General features: G+C 39.3%; 1 protein-coding gene across 2 annotated transcripts in view; it reads right to left on the reverse strand.

The window, feature by feature from the left end:
• Positions 1-19,583, reverse strand: part of TNKS2 (tankyrase 2) — a 34,064-nt gene extending 14,481 nt beyond the window's left edge. For both annotated transcript variants that reach the window (XM_068950068.1, XM_068950069.1), the window contains exons 1-16: positions 19,367-19,583; positions 11,898-12,122; positions 10,808-10,903; positions 10,434-10,470; positions 10,041-10,116; positions 8,626-8,720; positions 7,441-7,507; positions 5,771-5,957; positions 4,661-4,782; positions 4,053-4,144; positions 3,863-3,941; positions 2,802-2,973; positions 1,966-2,045; positions 1,405-1,550; positions 793-958; positions 224-443 (exon numbers count right to left, since the gene is read on the reverse strand). In XM_068950068.1, coding sequence (XP_068806169.1) covers positions 224-443; positions 793-958; positions 1,405-1,550; positions 1,966-2,045; positions 2,802-2,973; positions 3,863-3,941; positions 4,053-4,144; positions 4,661-4,782; positions 5,771-5,957; positions 7,441-7,507; positions 8,626-8,720; positions 10,041-10,116; positions 10,434-10,470; positions 10,808-10,903; positions 11,898-12,122; positions 19,367-19,568 — 2,062 coding nt within the window. In that variant the 5' untranslated portion in view covers positions 19,569-19,583. The remainder of the gene's footprint in view (positions 1-223; positions 444-792; positions 959-1,404; positions 1,551-1,965; positions 2,046-2,801; positions 2,974-3,862; positions 3,942-4,052; positions 4,145-4,660; positions 4,783-5,770; positions 5,958-7,440; positions 7,508-8,625; positions 8,721-10,040; positions 10,117-10,433; positions 10,471-10,807; positions 10,904-11,897; positions 12,123-19,366) is intronic.
• Positions 19,584-21,437: the final 1,854 nt, after the last annotated feature.

Raw genomic sequence — 21,437 nt, forward strand, 5'->3', positions numbered from 1 at the left:
GCCCCAGGGTAAACTGAAGTCATCATCATTAAACACTTTTGAAGGGCGGAGGAACAGGAGATTAAAAAAACCCAAGAAAACACAGATAACACTAAAATGAAGTCAAATTCTTTAAGAAAATAGCACTGTCAACATTTTATATGGAATCCTTTAGCTTAAGGCTGCATTGTTAAAGTTGCTTAACTTAGTAGATTCAGCTGCAATAACTCTTCAAAGCACTAACCTGCTAAGTGTAGTGGTGTTGAATGTCGTCCTTGTGTGTCCCGACAGTTAACATTGTCAGGTGAACACAGCTTTTTTACTCGGGCCAAACAACCTTTCTTAGCAGCATCTAGCAGAGCTGCATCTCCTCTAAGTAGGTCTTGAATATCAGTATCACCATCTTTAACAAGGTCTAAAGGAGTATTTCCATCTCTGTTTTTCTTTGTGGGGTCAGCTCCATGCTGTGTGCATCAAAAAACAGGTGGTACACACATAAGCAGAACAAACATTTCTAAGTTTTAGGTGTCTCATTGCTTACTGAGCAAGTACTTCCAACACGGATGCACCTCCTTCAGAGAGATGTATTATATACAAAAAAGCCTCCCAAAATCCCCCCGAAACAAAAAATACACCTCTCCACACACTGTGTGAGAAAGAACAACACACAAATAGTATTCCTCTGCTGAAAAGGTACTGTACTGTGGAACTAGTCATTTAGAAACACAAAACACAGTCTTAGAAATCCAATCACATTTTAGACTGAACAAGAAATACTTGCAAAAAGTAACCTCCCTCCAAATTATGGAATACCTGCAACAGGAGTTTGCAAATTTCGTATTTTCCTTTTGCTGCAGCTTCATGCAAGGGAGTGAATTTCCACAAATCAGCTACATTTACAACTGCTCCATGTTTAACGAGCAGTTCTGCAACTTCATAGTGACCATAGGAGCAAGCGTTATGTAAAGGGACAAGTCCTCTGAAAAGAAAACAAAGAAAAATTAATGTAAAAAAAATTAGAGCCTGTTTGACAAAGTGATATAAATCTAAAACTCAACGCACTTTTAACAATCACAATGTAACAAACAGCTCTTGTTTTCTGCGTGTTCTGCGATATTCTAATACATTATCTACTACCAAAGTCATACAAATGCCATTAGCAGTGGCACTGTCGGGGGTGGGACAAACCAAAAATACTCCCCAAACAAACTGGGGAAAAAAAAGGTTTTGGTTACTATTCTCAAGTACCGCAAAACATTCTGTGGGTTTTCTGAAAAGCTCCATACTAACAAAACTCAATGAAAACAAGAAAGCGGATGTCTGAGGAAAAAATAGGATGCCAGTCAGCTAGCAGCATTCAAGGGCTGACAGCTATCCTAAGAACTACATTTGCCAAGAAAATATAATATATATTTGAATATTTACCCCTTATCTTTTGCATGCACATCAGCTCCATGCTGAAGAAGATATTCAACAACTGATACTCTATTATAACCAGCTGCAAAATGAAGCGGTGTAGACTGACGTCCTTCGATATCTCTGCAGTTCACACTTTGAACCGTACATAGTTTCTGTGAAACCCAACAGCCAAAACATTAATAACGACATATGATGCTGCACACTGTTAATTTAGGCATAAAGTGTTACATATATCTGATGTGGAAAATTATTTCATTAAAAAGAAAGTTTAATTTTAAACATAAAGCCCTTACTTTTCATAGGTTGCCTCCCCAGAAAGAACAACATAATTAGTTACTCCACTCCCCAAATCCACACCTGTTACTTTAAAGCTTTATATTTAAAAGCTGAATGCTACTCTTATGACGCAGTCAATATCAGATTTTGTTATTTGTACTTCTTGCGCAATATAAAGGTCTTAGGACAAGGATTATAGTTCTAAAACAGTCCATGATTTTTTTGTTTGTTTTGAAAAATCCTGATTTGGCACACAATTCCCTCTTTTTTTTAGGATGGGTTTAGGCTTACTTTTACAGTGTCCACATCTCCAGCCTTTGCAGCCTCCAGCAACTGGCGATCTGCATCTGAATTACCTAGTGGGATACCTTCTGCAAAATAAATGAAATAAATGTACATACTCGAAGTAATCTGTCATACAATTTGTTAAGACAGGAAATCATTTAAGTATTTCAAGGATTTTACATTAGAAGAAAGTTAATCAGCTATAGACAAGTTTTGTCTTTTCTTATGACCCACAATTGTAGCCGTTAACTCTAGTGTTTGCAAGGCTCCAAAGCCTTATCAAAGTTGCCCTTAGCAATATTAGCAATACTTACCCATTATAAGCAATACTTACCCATTTTGGAGTACTGTGAACCAATTAAATATTCTTATTCAGTTTGAGGATTAGGCTGAATCAAGCAGCTTATCTGTATGTGTATGACGTTCAAACTTTATTCATGAAAATCCCTATACCCTATTGCCTTTGTTCACAAAGGCACAGCAACCAATTCTGCTTTTGAACCTCATTTTATGCTCCAGAGATTCACCCATGCCCACCGCCGGATTTTTCCGAAATGATTCCAAGTGGCTATAGAGTTAAACATTCTGAGCATCTCTGACAATCTGTGTAGCTGAACACTACAGAGTAACAGATACCACGTGCATATCATAAGTGTCTGCTGTAGGTGTGGTTAAGGGTAATGGAAAACACATCAAGGACTGTACAACCCCTACCAGTTTTTAATCTTTTGGAGAAAATTTTTTGCTTGTGTTTGCTCTTATTCCTTGATAGCACTTGAAATGGCAAGTAAAATGAAACATGACATTACTTTAGAAATGGATGTTAAATAAATCAGTCATACCTTGTAGTAGCTGTTGCACGCTTTCTGTCCCCATTTGCAACGCTGTAAAGCCCTGCAGTGACACAATGGAAGGATCACATCCAGAACTCAACAGCAATCTGCATGTCTGAAGATGACCACAGTGCGCAGCTCTATGAAGAGAGGTCTGGCCAAGATTATCCAATGCATTAACCTAAAACCAACAGAGAATCTTGAGAATACATTATTACAAGAAATACCACCATCAAAACTTAACATTAAGGCTACTTTCATTGGTGACTGGTGGGATTTCACAAGTACTCTTCTTACTCTGATTAAAGGAACATATTCAGCATATTTCCAAAGATTATGAAGTTTCAGAAGGTAACTTTACAAACTGTTTTTGCTTTTTAAAACTGCACTCACTGAAGAATAACTTTTAGAGATATGTGAGTAATCCACAGTGAGTTAAACAAACAATTACAGCGTAATTACCACATACAGAATAGGTCTTAATTTTGTTCATGACAGCACACATCCTTTGTTCCAATAAGCAGCACGGTTTTAACTGTATCAGCTTGTTGCACTCTTTCAGACTGAGGACTTTATACGAGGTTCAATCAACTTGATTAAGAAATATTTAGCAACTTAAAACCCTGCACCCAAAGCCTACTCATCTTCCCTATTGTTCTGCTGGTTTTGATCATCACTTCTCCCTAAACTTCACAGCAGTCAGGCTACATTAAGAAGTTCCTTAAAGAGCTCCGACTCCTAGTTTTGGGCAATACAAACATTACAGAGAGCATCTCCTTTCTACATTTTCTCCTTAAGAAAATTTGACCTAAACTCTGTGTTATATGATTTAACATTTTGCCTTTACTGTAATTTTACCGCACATCATCAGGTATGGTCTACTTGCTTGCTCAAAGTATAGCGCTATACTGATGGATGGATAGCCTGTTATGTATATAAAATATATAAACTTCCAGAAAAAGTTTTCACCAAACTTTGCGTCCCCAGTCTACTCAGCTGTCCATTCTCATCCTGTGAAAACATGCATAGTAACTGAACCTGAAGAAAATAGTATAAATAGTGATTCGTACCTTAGCTTCATGTTTCACAACTACTTCAACAATATCATTATGAGCTTTTTCTGATGCTACATGTAAAGGAGTCAAGAAGCTGTCAAAAAAAAAAAAAAAAAAGAAGAAGAAAAAAAGAAGAGTAATTAAAAACATATTCTGTAAAACCTCCTAAACAAGCAGTTAGGCGTATTCATTTGTGGCCACTCACTCTTTTGTCTTTTCATTGATGTTGGCTCCTTTTCTCAGCAGCAATTCACACACTTGTTTTCTTTTTGGATACGGGGATGCAGCAGCACAGTGCTGAAAACATTACAAAATTGTAGCATTAACAGCTAGTTCACAACACACAGATTTTACTACTTGCTGATCAGCTGAAAGCTAAGAGCTGGTTCTGTGCAAAGTCGACAGAAAAAAAACATGCAGAAGCTTATTAATTCAAGAGATTCAGCATGGTCTCATGGATTTACTCTGGTATTTTCCAACACACTCTCTCCAGTAATTGCCAGGCAACTTTAAGCCTTAAAAACAAACAAACAAAGCTAACATATGTAGCTTGCTGTTGCTCAGAATTAGACTATTCTAGAGAAAAAGAGAAGAAAAACAATTTCAACAACCTAAATAAAACTGGCAAATTAGATTACTCTTAACTTTAAGCAACAAAAGAAGTTAACATTACTTCATTTTTTTACTTAGACAATACATATTCCAGTTTGGTCTGAATTACACTGTTCAGCACAGAAATCTTTAGGCTATTAACTACTATTTTTAGGTCAGCCACAATATGTGCAAAATAATTAATAAATGCTGAAATGTTACCAGTGCTGTCTCATGTGTTTGCGGATGCTTGAAGTTCACTGTCTCCAAAGAAAGATGTTTCTTTATGCGAGCTACATCTGACTCTCTTGCAGCCTGTAGCAGTGAATGACCTTTGAATTCATCTTCGAAAAGAAATAAATACATGCCAGAAGGTTACACTCCTTAATTCTAGAAGGATCAAGAGGATTGTTTCTTTCAATTACAGAAGAGAGTCATTTTCTTGGTTGGTAAGATAATTAAGGGGCATCTTCCCTATGCAGACATTTCAAACTCAAAGACCTAAGCTTTTAAATCATCTGACAAAATATATTAGCTCCTAAGTCAAAGCAGTACAGGAACACACCTCAATTGCCTCCAAACCAAAGCTAGAGACATCCAAGCTGTCCAAACAAGATCTACTTCACTCACCACTGTTCTAGGTTCTGCTCTTTGCGTATGTAGAAGTCAAAACATACATAAACCTCTGTTTCTGACCTCCCTTTGGAAAACCATATCTAGTTGTTAACAAGTGGCCTAATATACTATGCAAAGGTCATTTCTGTACATACTCTGGAAAGTTCCACTTCTGGAAAGTATCCACTCACAGACAGAAATTGAGGACATTCTTGTCAACCCTTTAAGTAGGATGGACAAAATGAATGCCTTTCATCAATTTCTTTGAAGTTTTAGTGATGGCAGCACACTCAAAACACATATATTTAGCGTTCTAAACAACTAAGGTTTTTCTTCTGTTCAAACAAAACACAGTAGAATAAAGATAAGTATTTCAACAGCCTTGATGCAATGACAGGAAAATGGAAAGTGAAGGGGTACTGGCAAGGTCATGAAGGGAAGAGTGTATTCAGGGAAGAAAAGGTATAAAAGCCATTGCAGCCAAATGACTGTAGAACTGAAAACAAAATTATTTTGAATGGCTACATTCAGAAAAATATAACAATATCAAATTATATAAAGCTGTTATCCTACAGTGAAAGGCACCATCAAATATTACACGATTGCCCGGAAAGTGTAAGTATTTTTCAAATACGACTCCTGGTAGTTCACTGTCTAAAAAAACCTAAGTACATACTACAGTCTATAACTGAAGAGCTGAGCTCACTTTATACTCACATGCTAATCGTTCTTTTAATTGGGGTGTTGGAGCCAAGTCAATGGTGCTTTTGTTGTGACAGTTCAACAGCGTTGGGTCAGCACCATAACTTAACAAAAGAGAACACACTTCCACCCTGTTCTTAGAAGCTGCTTCATGCAGAGGAGTGAATTGCCACAGATCCATTGCATTCACACATGCTCCATGCTTGAAAGGGGTGTAAAAAAAAAAAAAAAAAAAAAAAAAGCAGCAATATCAAAAACAGATTATTAGAAAGACTTCTGTCATTAATTTCAACGCAACAGATGGTTAAAATCAATGCACGAATGCACTTTCCAAGATATTCTCCAGACATTCATCTTTAACATGTCTTCGCTGACAGAATATTTCAGCATACTGCAGCTTTTAATCCTCCAGCATCCCAAAGATACGTTCACAGAAGCCAAAGGAAGGCTAGTCTTTTCAGACTTGCTTTCTCCAGCTTCTCTAAAAAGAAAGGAGCTCTGTTACCGGATGAATTGGAGGAAGAGTCTAGCTCACCCACTCCAAATCATATTTGAACAAGCTTCTGTTTCTTGTTGCTCTAGAAAAAAGTCTACAATGAAGTTTCACTAAAATAAAGATACACTCTGTGAATATCTCTTGCGAGATGAAGGCTAAATATCTAACAGCAGGTAGGCACCTAAAGTCGGTTTGGACTCAAATGATTTAAGTAAAGGTTCTGCAAGTAATACTCTTGGATGTTTAATTTCTATGTGATTCTTCATCAGTAACATTCTTTAGGTACCTTGACTTCTGTCTGGAAGCAAGTCTGGTAGGGCATGCTCTTTCCCATTGCTTGACTATTTTAACTTATTATGATACATGCTTATTTTAATCACTTGTTACTTAATTTTTGGTAAAGAAATAGAAAAATACAAGGAATTAATGTGGACTGAGATGTACAGGGTTGACCAACAGCTAGTCCCTGAGCATCCAAACATCCACGGTTATCTGACAGGAACCCCCTAGCCGCTATGACATTCGTGACTGGCTGCAGCAGCTGAGAACGGACACAGTCAAAAGTCCTTTTGCGGGTAACAGCCAGATCTTGCAAGCTACATCTCAGAGCCACCAATTTGGTTCTCAGAGTTTGCTTATGCTATGCAAGTTGACACATTTTTTCTTTCTTTAGGGTGAGGGCTATGATTGAGGGCCAGAATTACTGTTGTAACATCTATTTCCTCAAGAGATCGATTATTCTTTAATCTTAAACATTCACAATCTCTACCAATACACTTTCCAAAACCCCTTTTCCTACTGGGTCTTCTGATATGTTTTTCTATTGCTAAACTTGCAATATTCTTCAGCTTTTTTTTTTTTTTGTGGATTTTTTGGATGTGGGATGGGAAGGCTAAGAGAAGAAGTACTTACATGGTGGTAACAAAAACATTCAACTTTGGAGCCAAGAGAGGGAAAAAACAGAAAGCATTTTTATAAGGAGAAAGCTTCCTTGCAAGCAGAAGGCGCTGCTGAGATTTAGCTCCAGCTTGATAATCACTAACTAACATGGACAGCAAAACAAATTGATCATTCTTTTTAAGCTTTGTAAATCTAAGTACAAAATAAAAGATATGCAACTTTTATTAGTCTATTACAAACTGTTCTATGCAATATTATCCAATTTGACTTAACCTCTTCAAAGACCAACCTTTACTAGAAGCTCTGTTACTTCATAATGACCATAGGAACAGGCATTGTGAAGCGGAACCAAATCTCTGTATAAGACAGAAGGGAAGGAATGTGTTATTACACATTTCAATTACAATTTTATATACAACATCAAATATCGAACTTTTTACAAAAATAGTAACTTTAACACTCAAATGAAGTTGAGAGGACATAAGCTGCTGGAAAGAACCCAGAGAAACTATATAGTGTTATTCAGAACAATAACCATTACAAATGATCAAAAATAAAGTGAATTACAATGTCTTACTGCATATGAAATGGTTCCTCTGACAGATTTGCAACCCTAAGCAGAAGGACTATCTGCAGGAGCTTTTCAGGAGTGACAGTAATTGCTTCCTTTTTTACAAGAACACTGCTGTAAGATTATCTTCTCCCTTGAAAACTAAAGGAGTCTTACCAACAAACGTTTAAGTAACCGTACAACGTTCTACAATCTGCAGTGACAGCAGACCTACAGTGTTTTTAAAAACATCTTCATACTCTGAGTTGTCTTAGCAGCAACTGAGAAATTGGCCAAAGGGAATTCTTTCATTGTGGGCTATTAAGGGAGGGAGGACTGACAATAGCGAATTGCAATCCCAAGAGGACACTTGAAGCTGTGTGGTCAGGCAGCTATTTATGCATCTGTGAAGCGATCTGAGGAAAAAGGAGTGTAAGTTTGCTCTCCATAATCTTTAATGCACAAACATGTTTTTAAAAATAGGTATCTCATTATATTTTATACAATTGTAAATAAACTTACATGTCTTTCACTGGACTTTCTGAGATAACAATCAAACGCTTAAAAACGTAGTCCAAATAAAGTCTTTGGGAAACAGATCTTATTTTTATCATTTTATCACTGATCCAACCATTAAAACATATGCTGATTCCACAGTGGTATATGAAAGTATTTTATTAAACAGAAGATAACACATTACTTCATGATACCTAAAAACATTTCATGGTGAGTGCAGTTTGGGCTGTGCTGCTTCACAAGACTTAAGACCATGCACTCTGTATGTTTATCATAACAGAAAGGTAAAAGGTGGCATAATGGCCTCAGATTAGAAATTTTTCATGATTAAAATGGTATTAATATTCTTTAATACAGCTTAGTTTTAAACAGTTTGTTTATTCTGAAGCCAGGAAAAAATGAACCTACCCTTTATCCTTAGCATGCACATCAGCTCCATGCTGCAGTAACAGCTGCACTATTTTAACACGGTTATACCCAGCTGCTAAATGTAAAGGAGTTGACTGAAAAGGCAGAATGTAAAAGTAATTAGTAACATGAAATCAATTGCTGTTTTTTCCCCCCAACACTTGTTAACAGTTCTAATTACTGAGGTCCTTAAAATACTTATTACCCAAGTTACCCTCCCCACAAGAGAGGGCTTGAATCAGACGTTTAATAACTACATTCATTCTTTACTGACTACTCTTCCAGTTACAATAAACACAAATCCTTAATCTATTTAATCACTAACACATTCTGGCAATGAAAGCCCTCTGATCAGACTTTTGAGTCCTGCAATCCATTTCTATGTTTCAGCTTACTATAACTACAAATACTCTTACCTGATGGGACGAACTATAACCCCTTTGCTAAAGGGGAGTTAAGAAGGTTGTTACAAGCATTGACTGCTAAGTTATAAATACATATCCCTGCCAATCAACAGATTAAGTTCAGAAATCATTACCAGAGATGGCTATCCACACCTGTGTGTGCCTAAGTCAATGGGGTACATGACAAGCCTCACCTTTTCTACCTTCTCTCCCTTCACAGAGTAGTCAGGTAACTGCTCTATGCTCTTTCTAGCAAACCCACTCAAGAATACCATTCGGCAGCACCAAGCACACAGCTAAAAAGCAGAAATCTTATGCTCTTCATTGACAAACTCATCAACTCAATGACTTTGTACATTTTTGGAGGTTCAGTCTTATGCTTAGAAGGTGAGAAAACAGACACACTTAGGTATTTTGGAGATCCCAGTATCTGACAGCAAAGCCTAACACAGAGAAATGGGTTCAAAAAAAAAATTAACAAACTAAAGGAACGAGTACGCATACTTAACGAGAACCACCAGGATACAAAAATCAGCTAACTCAGCTTCAGTAAGCTATGGGCTCAGTCTGGGAGTCTATGAGAATTTTTTTTAAATTGAGATTTTGAACACATTTGCAAATGTATCTTTACCAATACTTACAGGGATTATTAACCTGATCCTGAAACAGTGCAGTAACTTGCCTAGGGTATAGGGCAAACAAGGGGCCTACTTATACTCCTTTATTACATGGTAACTATAATAATCTATGAAAGGCTTCCCTTCTTCCTCACTGCAGATGTGAAGCAGAAATTTCAATTGAGATGTTAATTTACTGCTCCTAGAAGGAAGTACTCACATAGTCCTTTTAAGGTTAAAAAGCATCATCAGCTAGCATGTTCTTTTCCCCCCACAAATATTTAAGAAAATATATAGAACACATGTTTAACATTCTTAAAATCTGGTCAAACGGTAACCCTGAAACCTTTAAGAATGACCTAATGTTCAAGCAGATTTTAGACAAAAAAAATACCTTTCTGCCGTCGCTTGCATGGCAGTTAACATTTAACGGTGTAAGAAGAGACATCATCTTTTCTTCATTTCCACTCCTAACAAACAGATATGAAATAAGCAGAGTTATTTTTATCCCTATGGTTAGTAGTTTATTATGTTCTTGTGTTTTTGCTTGCTGTTACATTCTACGTATCTGCTCTAAAGTTTTTCCCCCCGTGCTGTCTGCATTAAAGGCAAAGCAAAAATGTATTTATTAGACTTATTCTAATAGTTTTACTCACAGAAAACAGCCCAGGCTTAGTATCTAGATGGAAAGGTAGCTCAAAAGCTTATATATATTCATTACACACAAACACCCAGACAATTCTGAAAATACACCTAAATTCCAGATGTCTTCCGTATAAATGCATACCTGGCACTTTCTAAGAGTTCATCTTTCTTGTATTCACCTGAAAGTCAAAAGCATATTTCTTTAGCTGTTAAATAATTATTTATATATGTGAAGTTTATGAATTGAAAGTTAATACTAAGTCTCCTCCTCTGAAATTTTAGAGTGCAAGTGCTAAAAATTTTTACAGCTCATTACTGAAGTAGAACAACAAACATCCCATGACCGAATACATTCTGAGATGACAAAGGCCACAAGGGAAGTTTCTATTTAGAATTATAAAGCATAGAAAGAAATTAAGCTAATATCAGAGGAAGAAAACAGAACACTGTACTGTGCTTGAGTGTTATTACCCGCAGTGTGATCTAAATGGATTACAGATAAAGATTATCACCTACCAGTCAGCACCGCTTTTGCGGATGGGTCTGCTAAATCCAAAGCTGTTCTTCCATCTGTGTTACGGATGGTTGGTTCAGCACCATGCTGCAGCAATACTACAAAACAGAAAAGTTTTCATGAGAAAACAACTCTATAAGGCAGACAAGGCTTATGAGACGTATCATTTACCTAAGCAGGAAGCAGCATAAGAAAAATCCAGTTATTGGTCCCAATTTCCTCTCTCAAACTCTGGATGTCAAACTCCTTAATGTCGTCTGTGAACGGTTTAGCAAAACACGCCTAGACACGTTTTATGAGACAGGAGCAGAGCAGAAGCGCAACATTCACAGTCTGACAGCAGGCAATTTCATTTGAAAGACTGAGACTAAAACACCCCAAAAGAACGGTAGCTACCTCTCATCAGGTCCAGAGCCTGCTGCCTCAAAACCATGAGTGACTATGCCCTAAATTGTACACAGAAGTAGCAGGCCATGCATCTTTCTAGACTTTTCACTGATACTGGGGCCAAAAATGCAGTGTTATATATCCAGTTCTCCAGACATGCTCCTCAATTAGTTAAACGGAAGGAAACAGTTCAATCAAAAAAATAGCTTCTTTACCATATGCATACATTTCCACCTCTCCCTAAGTCTTAGGATTGTGTAAACAAAACATAAGGTCAATAAAATGTATTAGCCTTGTTTAAGTTTAGCTCATACGCTTAACTAATTAACATAGCTGCTATGCAGAAGGACAAGATAAATCCATTATTAAAAACAGTTCTGTTCACTACTCTGCACTATGAGTAACAGCAGAAGGCAGGATAGAGTTGAGGCTGGAGTGGAAGAGAATCTAGTCCCATTAACACTGCTCTAAAGCTCTTTCCTTGTGAAGTCCGTGTGAACCAATATTTAGGGAATCATCAAAAACATCTAAAACTACAGTTATTTTCTCAGATAATATTTGCATATGAATTTAAGTTTACAAAATATTTTTGTATTTAATCCTTATATTAGGTGTAGCTTCACAGAATATAAGTAGTTTTAAAAAGTTGTCCCCCCTCCAAAGAAGAGAAATGAGTCAGTCACAGAAAGAATGGGAGAACGTTACCGATGCAGACATCTGTCTTGCCCTTAATGGCAGCTTCATGAAGAGGAGTGTAATTCCAATTATCCCGAGCATTAGGATCTGCACCATGCCTCAAGAGAAGATTGACAACTTCAGCATGACCAAAAGAGCAAGCGTTGTGAAGAGGAATAAGGCCTCCGTCATCTCGAGCATGGACATTGGCACCACTTTGAAGTAAATATTCAACTACATCCTTCCGACCAAAACCTGGAATAGATAGAGAACTCTGTGACATCCGCTAGGGAAGAAACGCATGGGAGTGGGGGAAGAAAATCCCCTGTCCCACACATCCAGATTAAAACAAACTTCCATAAAATCACAACTGGCATTCCTCACTAAAGGAGCATTTACACACTGAAATGAACACAGTTCATGAAACCCCTAAAAACTATACTAAAATCAGTAGAAAAAATAGTATTCAAGATTACCGGAACAACAGTCAACAGCTTCTTGAAAAAAAAAAAAAAAAAAAAAAGGGCAGAACACTGATAACAAATTAACCTACCTCTATGTCTGTTAAAGCTAATAATATTTTGTATGATTCAGTACAAGAATCCACTGGATGACCAACAAATACGGTAGGACAGATTATGAAAGCCTCCAGGGATGTTTTGCAAAGGACAGAATCAGGCAGCAGCTGATGCAGCTTTTGTCTTGAATGTAATAAGGAATTACATTCAAGACAAAAACTTACTGTTTCCTGTAATTAGTCACTGAATATTCACAATTCATAGTTAAAACGGATTTGTGTGACACGGACGTGACACGGATATGGCATGACAATCCTTGTCTTTTTCCCAAACTACAGAAGAGCTGGATGCTAGACCTTAGCTTACTTGTACAAAAAATTGCAGAAATGCTCACAGCTGCCTAAAACAATTATAAATTTAAAGGGAACGTATAACATTATCTGCACAAAACATACCAGTCACAGTCAGTTCATGAGACAAATTTTATACCCATGATTACTATCCTGATCACGTACTTCAAAAACAAACAAATCCACCACCATCAAAACAGTTAAGCTGTTATAACTGAAACAGCAAAATGAGGATACAAGCAATTTCTTCCCTTTCTTGAATTGCCGTGACAGTACGATGCACATTTCTACTGGTATAAAAAGTATAGCTACCATCTCAAAACTACTGAAAGTAATTCCCTCTTCAGTATTAGTTTTCTTACTCATTCAGTCCTCAAAGTATTCACTTTAGGGAACAGAGTCAAGAAGCAGAACTCTCCTTCAAACTTTTTAACCAATGCAGTACTTTATTGTAACCATGATTAATCAAAAACAAGCCTTTCAATGCTAGAGAATGTAAAAATGAAGATAAATGAATGAACGGACAAATTTGTCCTTTAAACCAAATTAAAGATTACTGTTGTCTCTGAACAATGCAAAATTTAAAAGGCTGAAAAATAAGTTTGATTATATTCTTGTTCACATGCCTACTTTTTAGGAAGGCATAAGCTGTTAGGAACGTAACCATCTTTCAGCTCTGCAATTACATAGTGCCTGGCATACTGAAATTCTGATAAATCAGTAGGTGCTACAGTAGCTCATAGGTGCACTACAGTAGTTCCAATAATTAGAAGCAATGGCTGTAGGATTTTTAACTTCTAAAGTACATGGAAGACTAGTGGGCTTTAAAAGCCAGTGTCCACAATACTCTGCCAACCTGAAGCCAGTTTGCAGAAGAACCAACAGCTGAGCCCACAGAGCAGTAGGGGGGTAAGACCGGCTAGAAGCCAATACATGCACAACTCATATTGCAAACTTTTAAAATAGTCATAAAGCATGAAAAAGTATTTTCTAGAACCTCACTGCTAATTTTTAAAAAGCAGCTGAGTTGCACTGCTCTAAGGTTAAAACTCTAGAAGCACGGCTGTCTGCTTTCTAAGGATAATCAATATAATACATATACAGTTTTCATCTTTGGAATTACCACTTGAGACCACCCTTATGGACAGAAAAAATTATCTAAGAGACCGTTCTCTATAGAAAAAAATTTATTATAAGAGCATGCACAACCATAAGTGTGTAAGTTCTATTTTCACTGATCCCCAATATGATTATAAATATTTGAAACACAAACATGCTCTTATATTCTGTAGCACAGTTTTAAAATTCTGTCATTTAAGTTAACGGGGAGCAAAAAATATGCCCACTCGCACATTTGGGACTAGAAATATATAAATAAAGTAATTGTTCTTATAAGCCAAGTCTACAGTTACTATAAAATTTAATATTAGCTATATCTTGCACATTTATATAATAGCAAGTAAACCAGTATCTCAAACATTTATCAACTGTGTCTATGTTTTCTCTAACATTTTCACAAGAGGCCAGAATGACTTATGACTTCTGCTTATAGTCACTACGCCTATATGGTTATGCTTTAAAGGACACTGCTGACAAAATTGCCTCAAAGGTTTCGGTGGATCTCAGGGATCATTAGGCAGGTAAAAGCCATATTCTGGTACATATCAGATTTGTGCTAAATACATGCCAGGAAAAAACCCACACGGACAGGACTTGCTCTTCCTTGCTGTAAATTTTCAAGTTGCAAACCTTTTTCCCCAAAGAAATCAAGAACTGGGAATGAAGTCTACGGGAGAATCTCTTTATTTTCCCCTCAGACCAAATCATCATGCAATTACAAGTAACAACTATACTCAGATTGTAACAAATTCAAACTTCATTACAAATCATCCATGGAAAGTCACTAGGCAGAGAGAAGTCAAGGGCAACATAACCCACAAATTATGTTTACGCCCGATGATTACACAGTATTTCAGTGACAAAATTACAGAGCACATAAGACGACAAGCTAGCATTTTAGTTACAACTGTGAACTTTTTCATAGCACGGTCTATTTACTAAACCCTTCTTCCAGATCGACAGCAACTTAAAACCTGGAGCAGCAGGGGCTTTAACCTTTGCTGTTAAGAGCTCAAAAAACAAATGCTGTACTTTTAAGCAATTTCTAGATCCTACTATTTTTTGTGCTAAGTGTATAAATGTGATTAGTTAGCCACGTTGGGAGAAGATCCCATATACAAGTTATATGCGCCAAATACAAGCCACGAAATGTGTTCAGAAAAGCCTTTTTTAAAATCTGTCTTTCCTTCTCCTCCCTCAAATGTCTGCTAAGGAACCACATTCCCCATAACTTTTTAATGATTATAAAGATACTGTTATGCAAAACGTTTTAATCTCAGAATGAACACCAAGATGCTTTCAGAGCAATGGTCAAACAGATGTGCTTCAATCCTTCAAAAATACAGTTGATTATTAATAAAATCAAATCTTACTTTGCTAGGCACTTTAACTCCCATAGAACCATATTGTGTAGGTCAAATATACTTTTGACTCTTAATACTACACTTCTACCTATATTACAATTAACAGAAGGTACCTTGCCAGTCCTCCCAAGCCTCTTCTCCAAAAAAACAGTAGAAGAAATTCATATTAGCTCTCCACGTACATATATCTCTAGGCCCTACAGATAAAGGCTTTTCCTTTTGTTTAAAAAATAATAGCGTTGATACTTTTTGATACTATTATACAGCACAGGTTTTCACAGATGTGTTTAGTAATTTTTTTTCCCCTAATGCCCAGAGAGCGCAACGTTAGCCATTTACTACCGATACCTCATATCTGGCTGGATCCAGGCTAGAAGTCTAAATAAGCTGCCAGGAATTCCAGCCTGTGCTATTGTGCAGACACAAATCAAACTAACAGAACATGAGCCACAAACCCAATACACTAGAAATGGGAACCGGGTCAGACTTGCCATGCATGCCAGAACAATTTATCTGCACAGGCACAGTAAGCCATATTCACTGCACACGCACGCTTCTACCGCCAAAATAAAAATCAATACCTGCACAACATATATCCATAGAGTCCTATCTTCTACATATTAAATTATATGGAGCATATTTCTCATTCTTAAATAAAGTAAATGTAGCTTTTATAACTATTATAAATATTCTTATTTTTCTTAAATGTGTTTCCTCCTGAATTTCGTACACCTTCAAAGTTTCCTAAAACTCTGTTTCATTTTGAATGCACACTCAAAATTTGGTAAGTTCTTACAGGATCTTCTCAGACCACACCTTTTACAAGCACCAGAGTCCTGCAAAGCCACGATCAAAGCTGTTTTCTACGACAGACTGCTTGGTATCCTCTTTCAGTACCAAAAAAATGTTTTACAGAAACTGCTTTAGTTACACTAGAAAGACCTCTGATTCAATTTGCTGCCTAGACATTGTACCTCTGTTGGATAAACATCATTCCCTTTTTGTACAGAAGACATGCCTGTCCCTCAAAGCTTTGATGTATATCCATGGTTTTGAACATGAAGTGCTAAACTTGGTGGGAATCAATACCAAAACGGATAATTACTCAGCTGTGGTAAATCCTATTATAGGTGCAGAGGACTGACAGGTGAATTCTCTAGTACATAGGTTCAACCACGTACAATTCATGCACAACCTATAGCTTTCCTCAGTGCAAAGCCAGCATCTACTTGGAAAACATCCAAAATAGTACAGCAACAAGCCCAAACTACCTGTAGTTATTTTAATGTGGAGACAACAGATTACTTGCATCATATCACTTTCTGCAACCTCTCCTCAGCAGTAAGCACACAGCAGGGATTCCTTATTTCCCTGTGGAAGCATTTGTACAAGAAGGCACCATATATGGAAACAGGAGTATTTTCCCATTATTTTACAAAGGACACATGTGTACAGAGGAGGTAGCCAATCTCTGTACAACAGCATCTCCCTCCTCTCTCTTGTTCTCTCTGGAAGCGGAAAGACAGCCTTTGCTGGCCCAGGAAAGGAAGCCAATATCTACTGTTACTGTTCCTCTTCACTCTTAGTCCAAAACTGCAAGGAAAGTTTCAATGCTTCGCAAAAGAGAAAAAAAAAAAAAAGCTGTCATTTTAAAATATTTCCATTTTTAGCTCTTGAGCTTCTAGCAAAAGCATTACAGCCTGTGCTTGGGTCAGATAATTGCTGTCTTCATCACGACGACCTTCTTCCTGACTGCAGAGTAGAAGGGCTAATCGAGGCCTCCAGCTAACAGTCTTCCACCATCTATAATGGCCAAGTAGCTGTTTAATTCATCTGAAAAGTTATAAACTTCCAGCTTACAAATCCTGAACATGAATCAGAACAGAAAACTATATGTTGGCAGTAATCATTGTTGTATCAACTGACATTCATCTAATTCTGACAGGATGAAAAGCGACAGAAACAACTGTTCTACTTGTTAGCTCTGGTTCTTCTCCCCACCCCAGCCCTTTGGCTTTCGGATGAGTTTACCTTACAGTAAGGGCATTTTGGTTCCTGCCAAGTCCTTAAAACCTTGCTGAAACTTTCAGGTTGATATACACTGCAATGAAAAGGATTGACTGCTTTTAAATAAGCATGTGTGACTTATGATGAGAGAAGACTGAGCCTATTACGTTGCAAAGACCCGCAGACAGTTGACTTAAGCGTCACTACAGCCTATTTGCCACATGAACAATTGTGTATTACAAAATCTAGAGAGAAAACTTCACCAAGATCCCAATATATATTGCTTTTAACAGTGACACATGCCCAGTGAGAGCTTGCAGTCACAATATAGTTTTTACAATCCACCTTTACAAAATAACACATACAAAAAGAAGGTTTTTTTGACTCCTGTAAACAGTTAGATAAAATATGGAAAAAAACTTAAAAAGTGGAACCTGAGTTCAGACTACAACGCCACTGCAAATGACAAAAAAGGCAATACAAAAACTATCTTCATGTTTTGGCCTCTTCCATAAAACAATGTCTCGAAACTGAATGAAATTAGTTGCATAAGTTTCATAGCCTGTTTTCCAAGAACAAATATGTACACATACCTAGCCTAAACAAAGCAAGAATACAAAAGACTTTTGCTTTTACTTCCTGTAACGTAACTCCTCCAGAGACAGGAAATAGAAGAAGTTAGTATTATTCAATCTGTGAATAACAAGGAAAAAAGCAAAACAAAAAAAAAAAAACCCAAAGAAGGCGTTACTTATGACCATCTTCCTACCTGAATCTACCTCAACTAGCCTGAGAGCAGGAGTTCCATCTGAAGCAGAGGAGGATGGTTAAATCAAGAAATTGTGCAAGTATTTTATGCCAGATCTTAACCGTAAAGTTTTGGCAAATCCTGCAGTCTTCTTAGAGGAGCCATTAGTAATTTCTCTTATATCAAGTCTGAAGGGGACATAAGCATGGCCACGGCCTCTCCCATTTACACACCATTCTGTTTAACATCATAAGTCTAACAAACATGTGAACTTTTTACTTTTTAAATAAAAAGCTTTTTAGAGATCAGAAGTTCTGTTTTTTAAAGCCAAGACAGATCACTCCTGTCCAGAGAGGCAGACCAACTCACAACATTATGTGACTAGGCAGAAAAAAACCAAACCAGAACAACAACAAATAACCAAAGCAACCAAACAGAAACCCCCCCACTTTCGCCAAAACACAGTAAAACATACTGATAATTATTGAGAAGTTCAGAGTTGATGAGTGAGCAGTCAGGATCGCTGCATATAAAAAGGTGGGTGCAAAATTGTTTTCTTCTGGATATTTAAAGTTTTCTCCCGGCATCTTTTGCGATCAAGTGTTTTTCTAACTGTGAAATGCTGCTGTCCTGAAAAGAGTCTTTCAGAAATTTACACCCACTATGCTTTCTGAACAAGAGAAAAAGGCATCTTAAATAGAGACCTTTTCAAAGACAATTCAGTGAAGAAACAAACGTCTTTATTACAACCCATGCTGTTTAGCGCACAGAAGCTGCTGCCTTTTGTAGCCAACCTGTCTTGAGGTCCTACAGAAAATTGCTGCAATCAAATAAAAAAAAAAAAAAAAGGAAAACAACAAAGAGCCACAATCAGGTCTTTGTGTGAAAAGGTGGGATACAATCCTCTGGACAACTGCCAGGGAAAGCAGTTGTCCTGTGATGTCAGTTATTTATGTGTCTAAGTGCCGAATTAACAGAGTCTATTTGTTAACGATCAGATTGCTCAGAAACTGTGCTATCCGACAGGCCGCCTTCCTAGGAGAAATTCTAGAAATAAACAGGCTTGCTGAAATCAATGCAAACAGTACCTGCGACCTACGTCACCTGTCAAAGCCGACAGGCCACAACAGCCAAAAATCTCAACCCCGATGTCCTGAACGCCAGCCGAGCGTGCTGGGTATTTGTTTTTTGTTAAGCCACCTGCGCCCCCCGGGGATCCCCAGCTCCAACAGCTCCGCGGGCCCGTCCCGCCGAGCGCTTCCACCGCCACAAAATGGGCGCTGCGAGCACGCGGGGCGAGCGGGCGCCTCCTGGCGCTCCCCACGCCACGCCACGCCACGCCGCCGCCGCCGGGCCCACGCAGGAGCCGCGGCCCCCGACCCCGCCACCGTACCTGCGGCGAAGTGCAGCGGGCTGGACTTCCTGCCCGCCGTGTCGCGGCTGTTCACGTTCTCGGGCCGCACCAGCCGCTTGACGCGCTCCACGTCCCCGTTCCGGCAGGCCTCGAAGAGCTCGCGGGCCGGCTCCGCCGCCGCGCCGCAGCCCGGCGCCTCGGCCAGGGCGGCCGCCCCGCCCGCGCACCGTCGCCCCGCCATGCCGGGAGGCGGCCGAGGAGCCTCCGGCGCCGCTCACAGGCTGCGACCCCTCGACGCGCGGCGCATCGCCCCGGAGGGATCCGGCAGAGCGGGCGCCGGCGGCCCCGCGGCGGCGGCGGCCACTACCGGGAGCGGGGCCTGCGCAGGCGCCTTCCGAGGGGCCGGGCGCGCGCAGATGGAGCGGAGGGGGGCCGCGGGGGCGCGCGCGTGTGTTGTCGGGCGGAGCACGCGCGGTGGCGCGGCCGGGCCTCGGCGGCGGGTGTTTCCGTTGGGCTGCGGGGGGCGGGTAGGTTAGCGTGTGGTGACTGCTGAGGGCTTGCTTGGTTGGTTGGTGTTTTTTCCCTGAAAGATGCGTAAGGTTGCGTTCTGCTGCTAATAGCTTCATGATGTAACGAGAGAAAATCCGTACATAGCGGTATAGCGAAATATGTTCCTCTGAAGGAAGTAAGGTACTTGCATAGTATATATAGTTTTCTTTCTTAATCTTGGAAATTGCTGTTAGAAAGTGCTGTTGAGGGACGTTGCCAGCTCAAGGCTGTAGAAAGGAACGCAGAGCGTCTTTGCCCATTCTGTAAAACAGGGCGCAAGCCTGCCCGGCAGGCTTGATGGGGAAGTTTGGGCTCAGATGGGACTAGCTGGGGGAGGATTCTTTTGGTAAATTTAAAATATTTTTTGCCCCTCATGCTATAGTACTTAAATAAAAACACTTAAACTTTGGAAAAGGTAGTTGAATAGGGTCAGTGGCTTCCTGTTCCTAAGGCAGGAAAGATAAGTGCCTCAAAAGTCAACTGAACTTGCAGACTTTTGTTATACTAGTAAATGAAATGGCCTACGAGCCAGGAAACAGACCCTGCTGCTTATTGGTACAGCCTAGTCACTTCCAGGCTATTAATGCCACTGAAATGAGGTAGTTATATCCAAGCTGCCTGTCCCTGCTCCATGCTAATGCCTGACCTGTGCCCAGGAGTTGTCTGGGCATCTAGTAGCTGTCACAGGCCCAAACCATGTTACAGTAGCAGCTCAAGGCCCAGTGCCTGTGTCTATGGCCTGGTACTGTTTAATTTACTCATGTAGCTACAGTTGTGTGACAGAAGAATGCGGACGGCTCAGGCACAGAGACAGAAAATACGTGCCTTGACAGACAGCCTTTATCATGCATATGCATGCTATTGCCCCACTGCCCTGTCTCCCTTTCACTACTTACCTTACAAGCTCTGTTCAGTATTATTAGTAGGCAGAGAAAAGTCAGGGCGCGGCCAGAGTCTCTATCAGCTTTTGTCACACATACATAATTCATGCACTGCTTTGCATGTGGCCATACCATTCTGTAAGCTATGATCAAATATGGCTCGTAGGCCTGGAGCAATCTCAGATCTTCCCAACATCTTGTTCTCCAAAGTGTGCATGGTAGCTGCCCTTCTACGTGCACGCTCCATAGATGGAAAACAAGAGCTGTAGTGCTGCAGTTCGCTTCCTGAAATGTCAGCAGGGCAAATGAGTCACTGGTAATGCGGCTGTGAAAACCTGACAGACAACACATAAGGAAAATAAAGCATGTGTATGTTGGGGGCCAACTTCTAGTTACTACCTAAAGTGCTACATCGTCTTCCCTCCTAGATAACTGGGGCTCAGAGAGGTGGTGTTAGCTGGATGAGTAGCACACTTGCTCTGCTGTCAGTGGACCCTGAGCACCTCCTCGAGTGGCACAGCCAGGCAGCGGGGGTTACCGTGCCCTGTCCTCTGAGCCCCAGTCTTCAGTGGGCACCCATCAAAGCCCTTAGGGAAATCTGAAGTATGTTTTTATTACATGATCACCCCGTACATTTCCTGGCAAAAAGCAGACAGCTGATATGCAGAAAAGAAATCACA

Source organism: Struthio camelus, chromosome 7, assembly GCF_040807025.1.
Source record: "Struthio camelus isolate bStrCam1 chromosome 7, bStrCam1.hap1, whole genome shotgun sequence".
Classification (NCBI taxonomy): domain Eukaryota; kingdom Metazoa; phylum Chordata; class Aves; order Struthioniformes; family Struthionidae; genus Struthio; species Struthio camelus.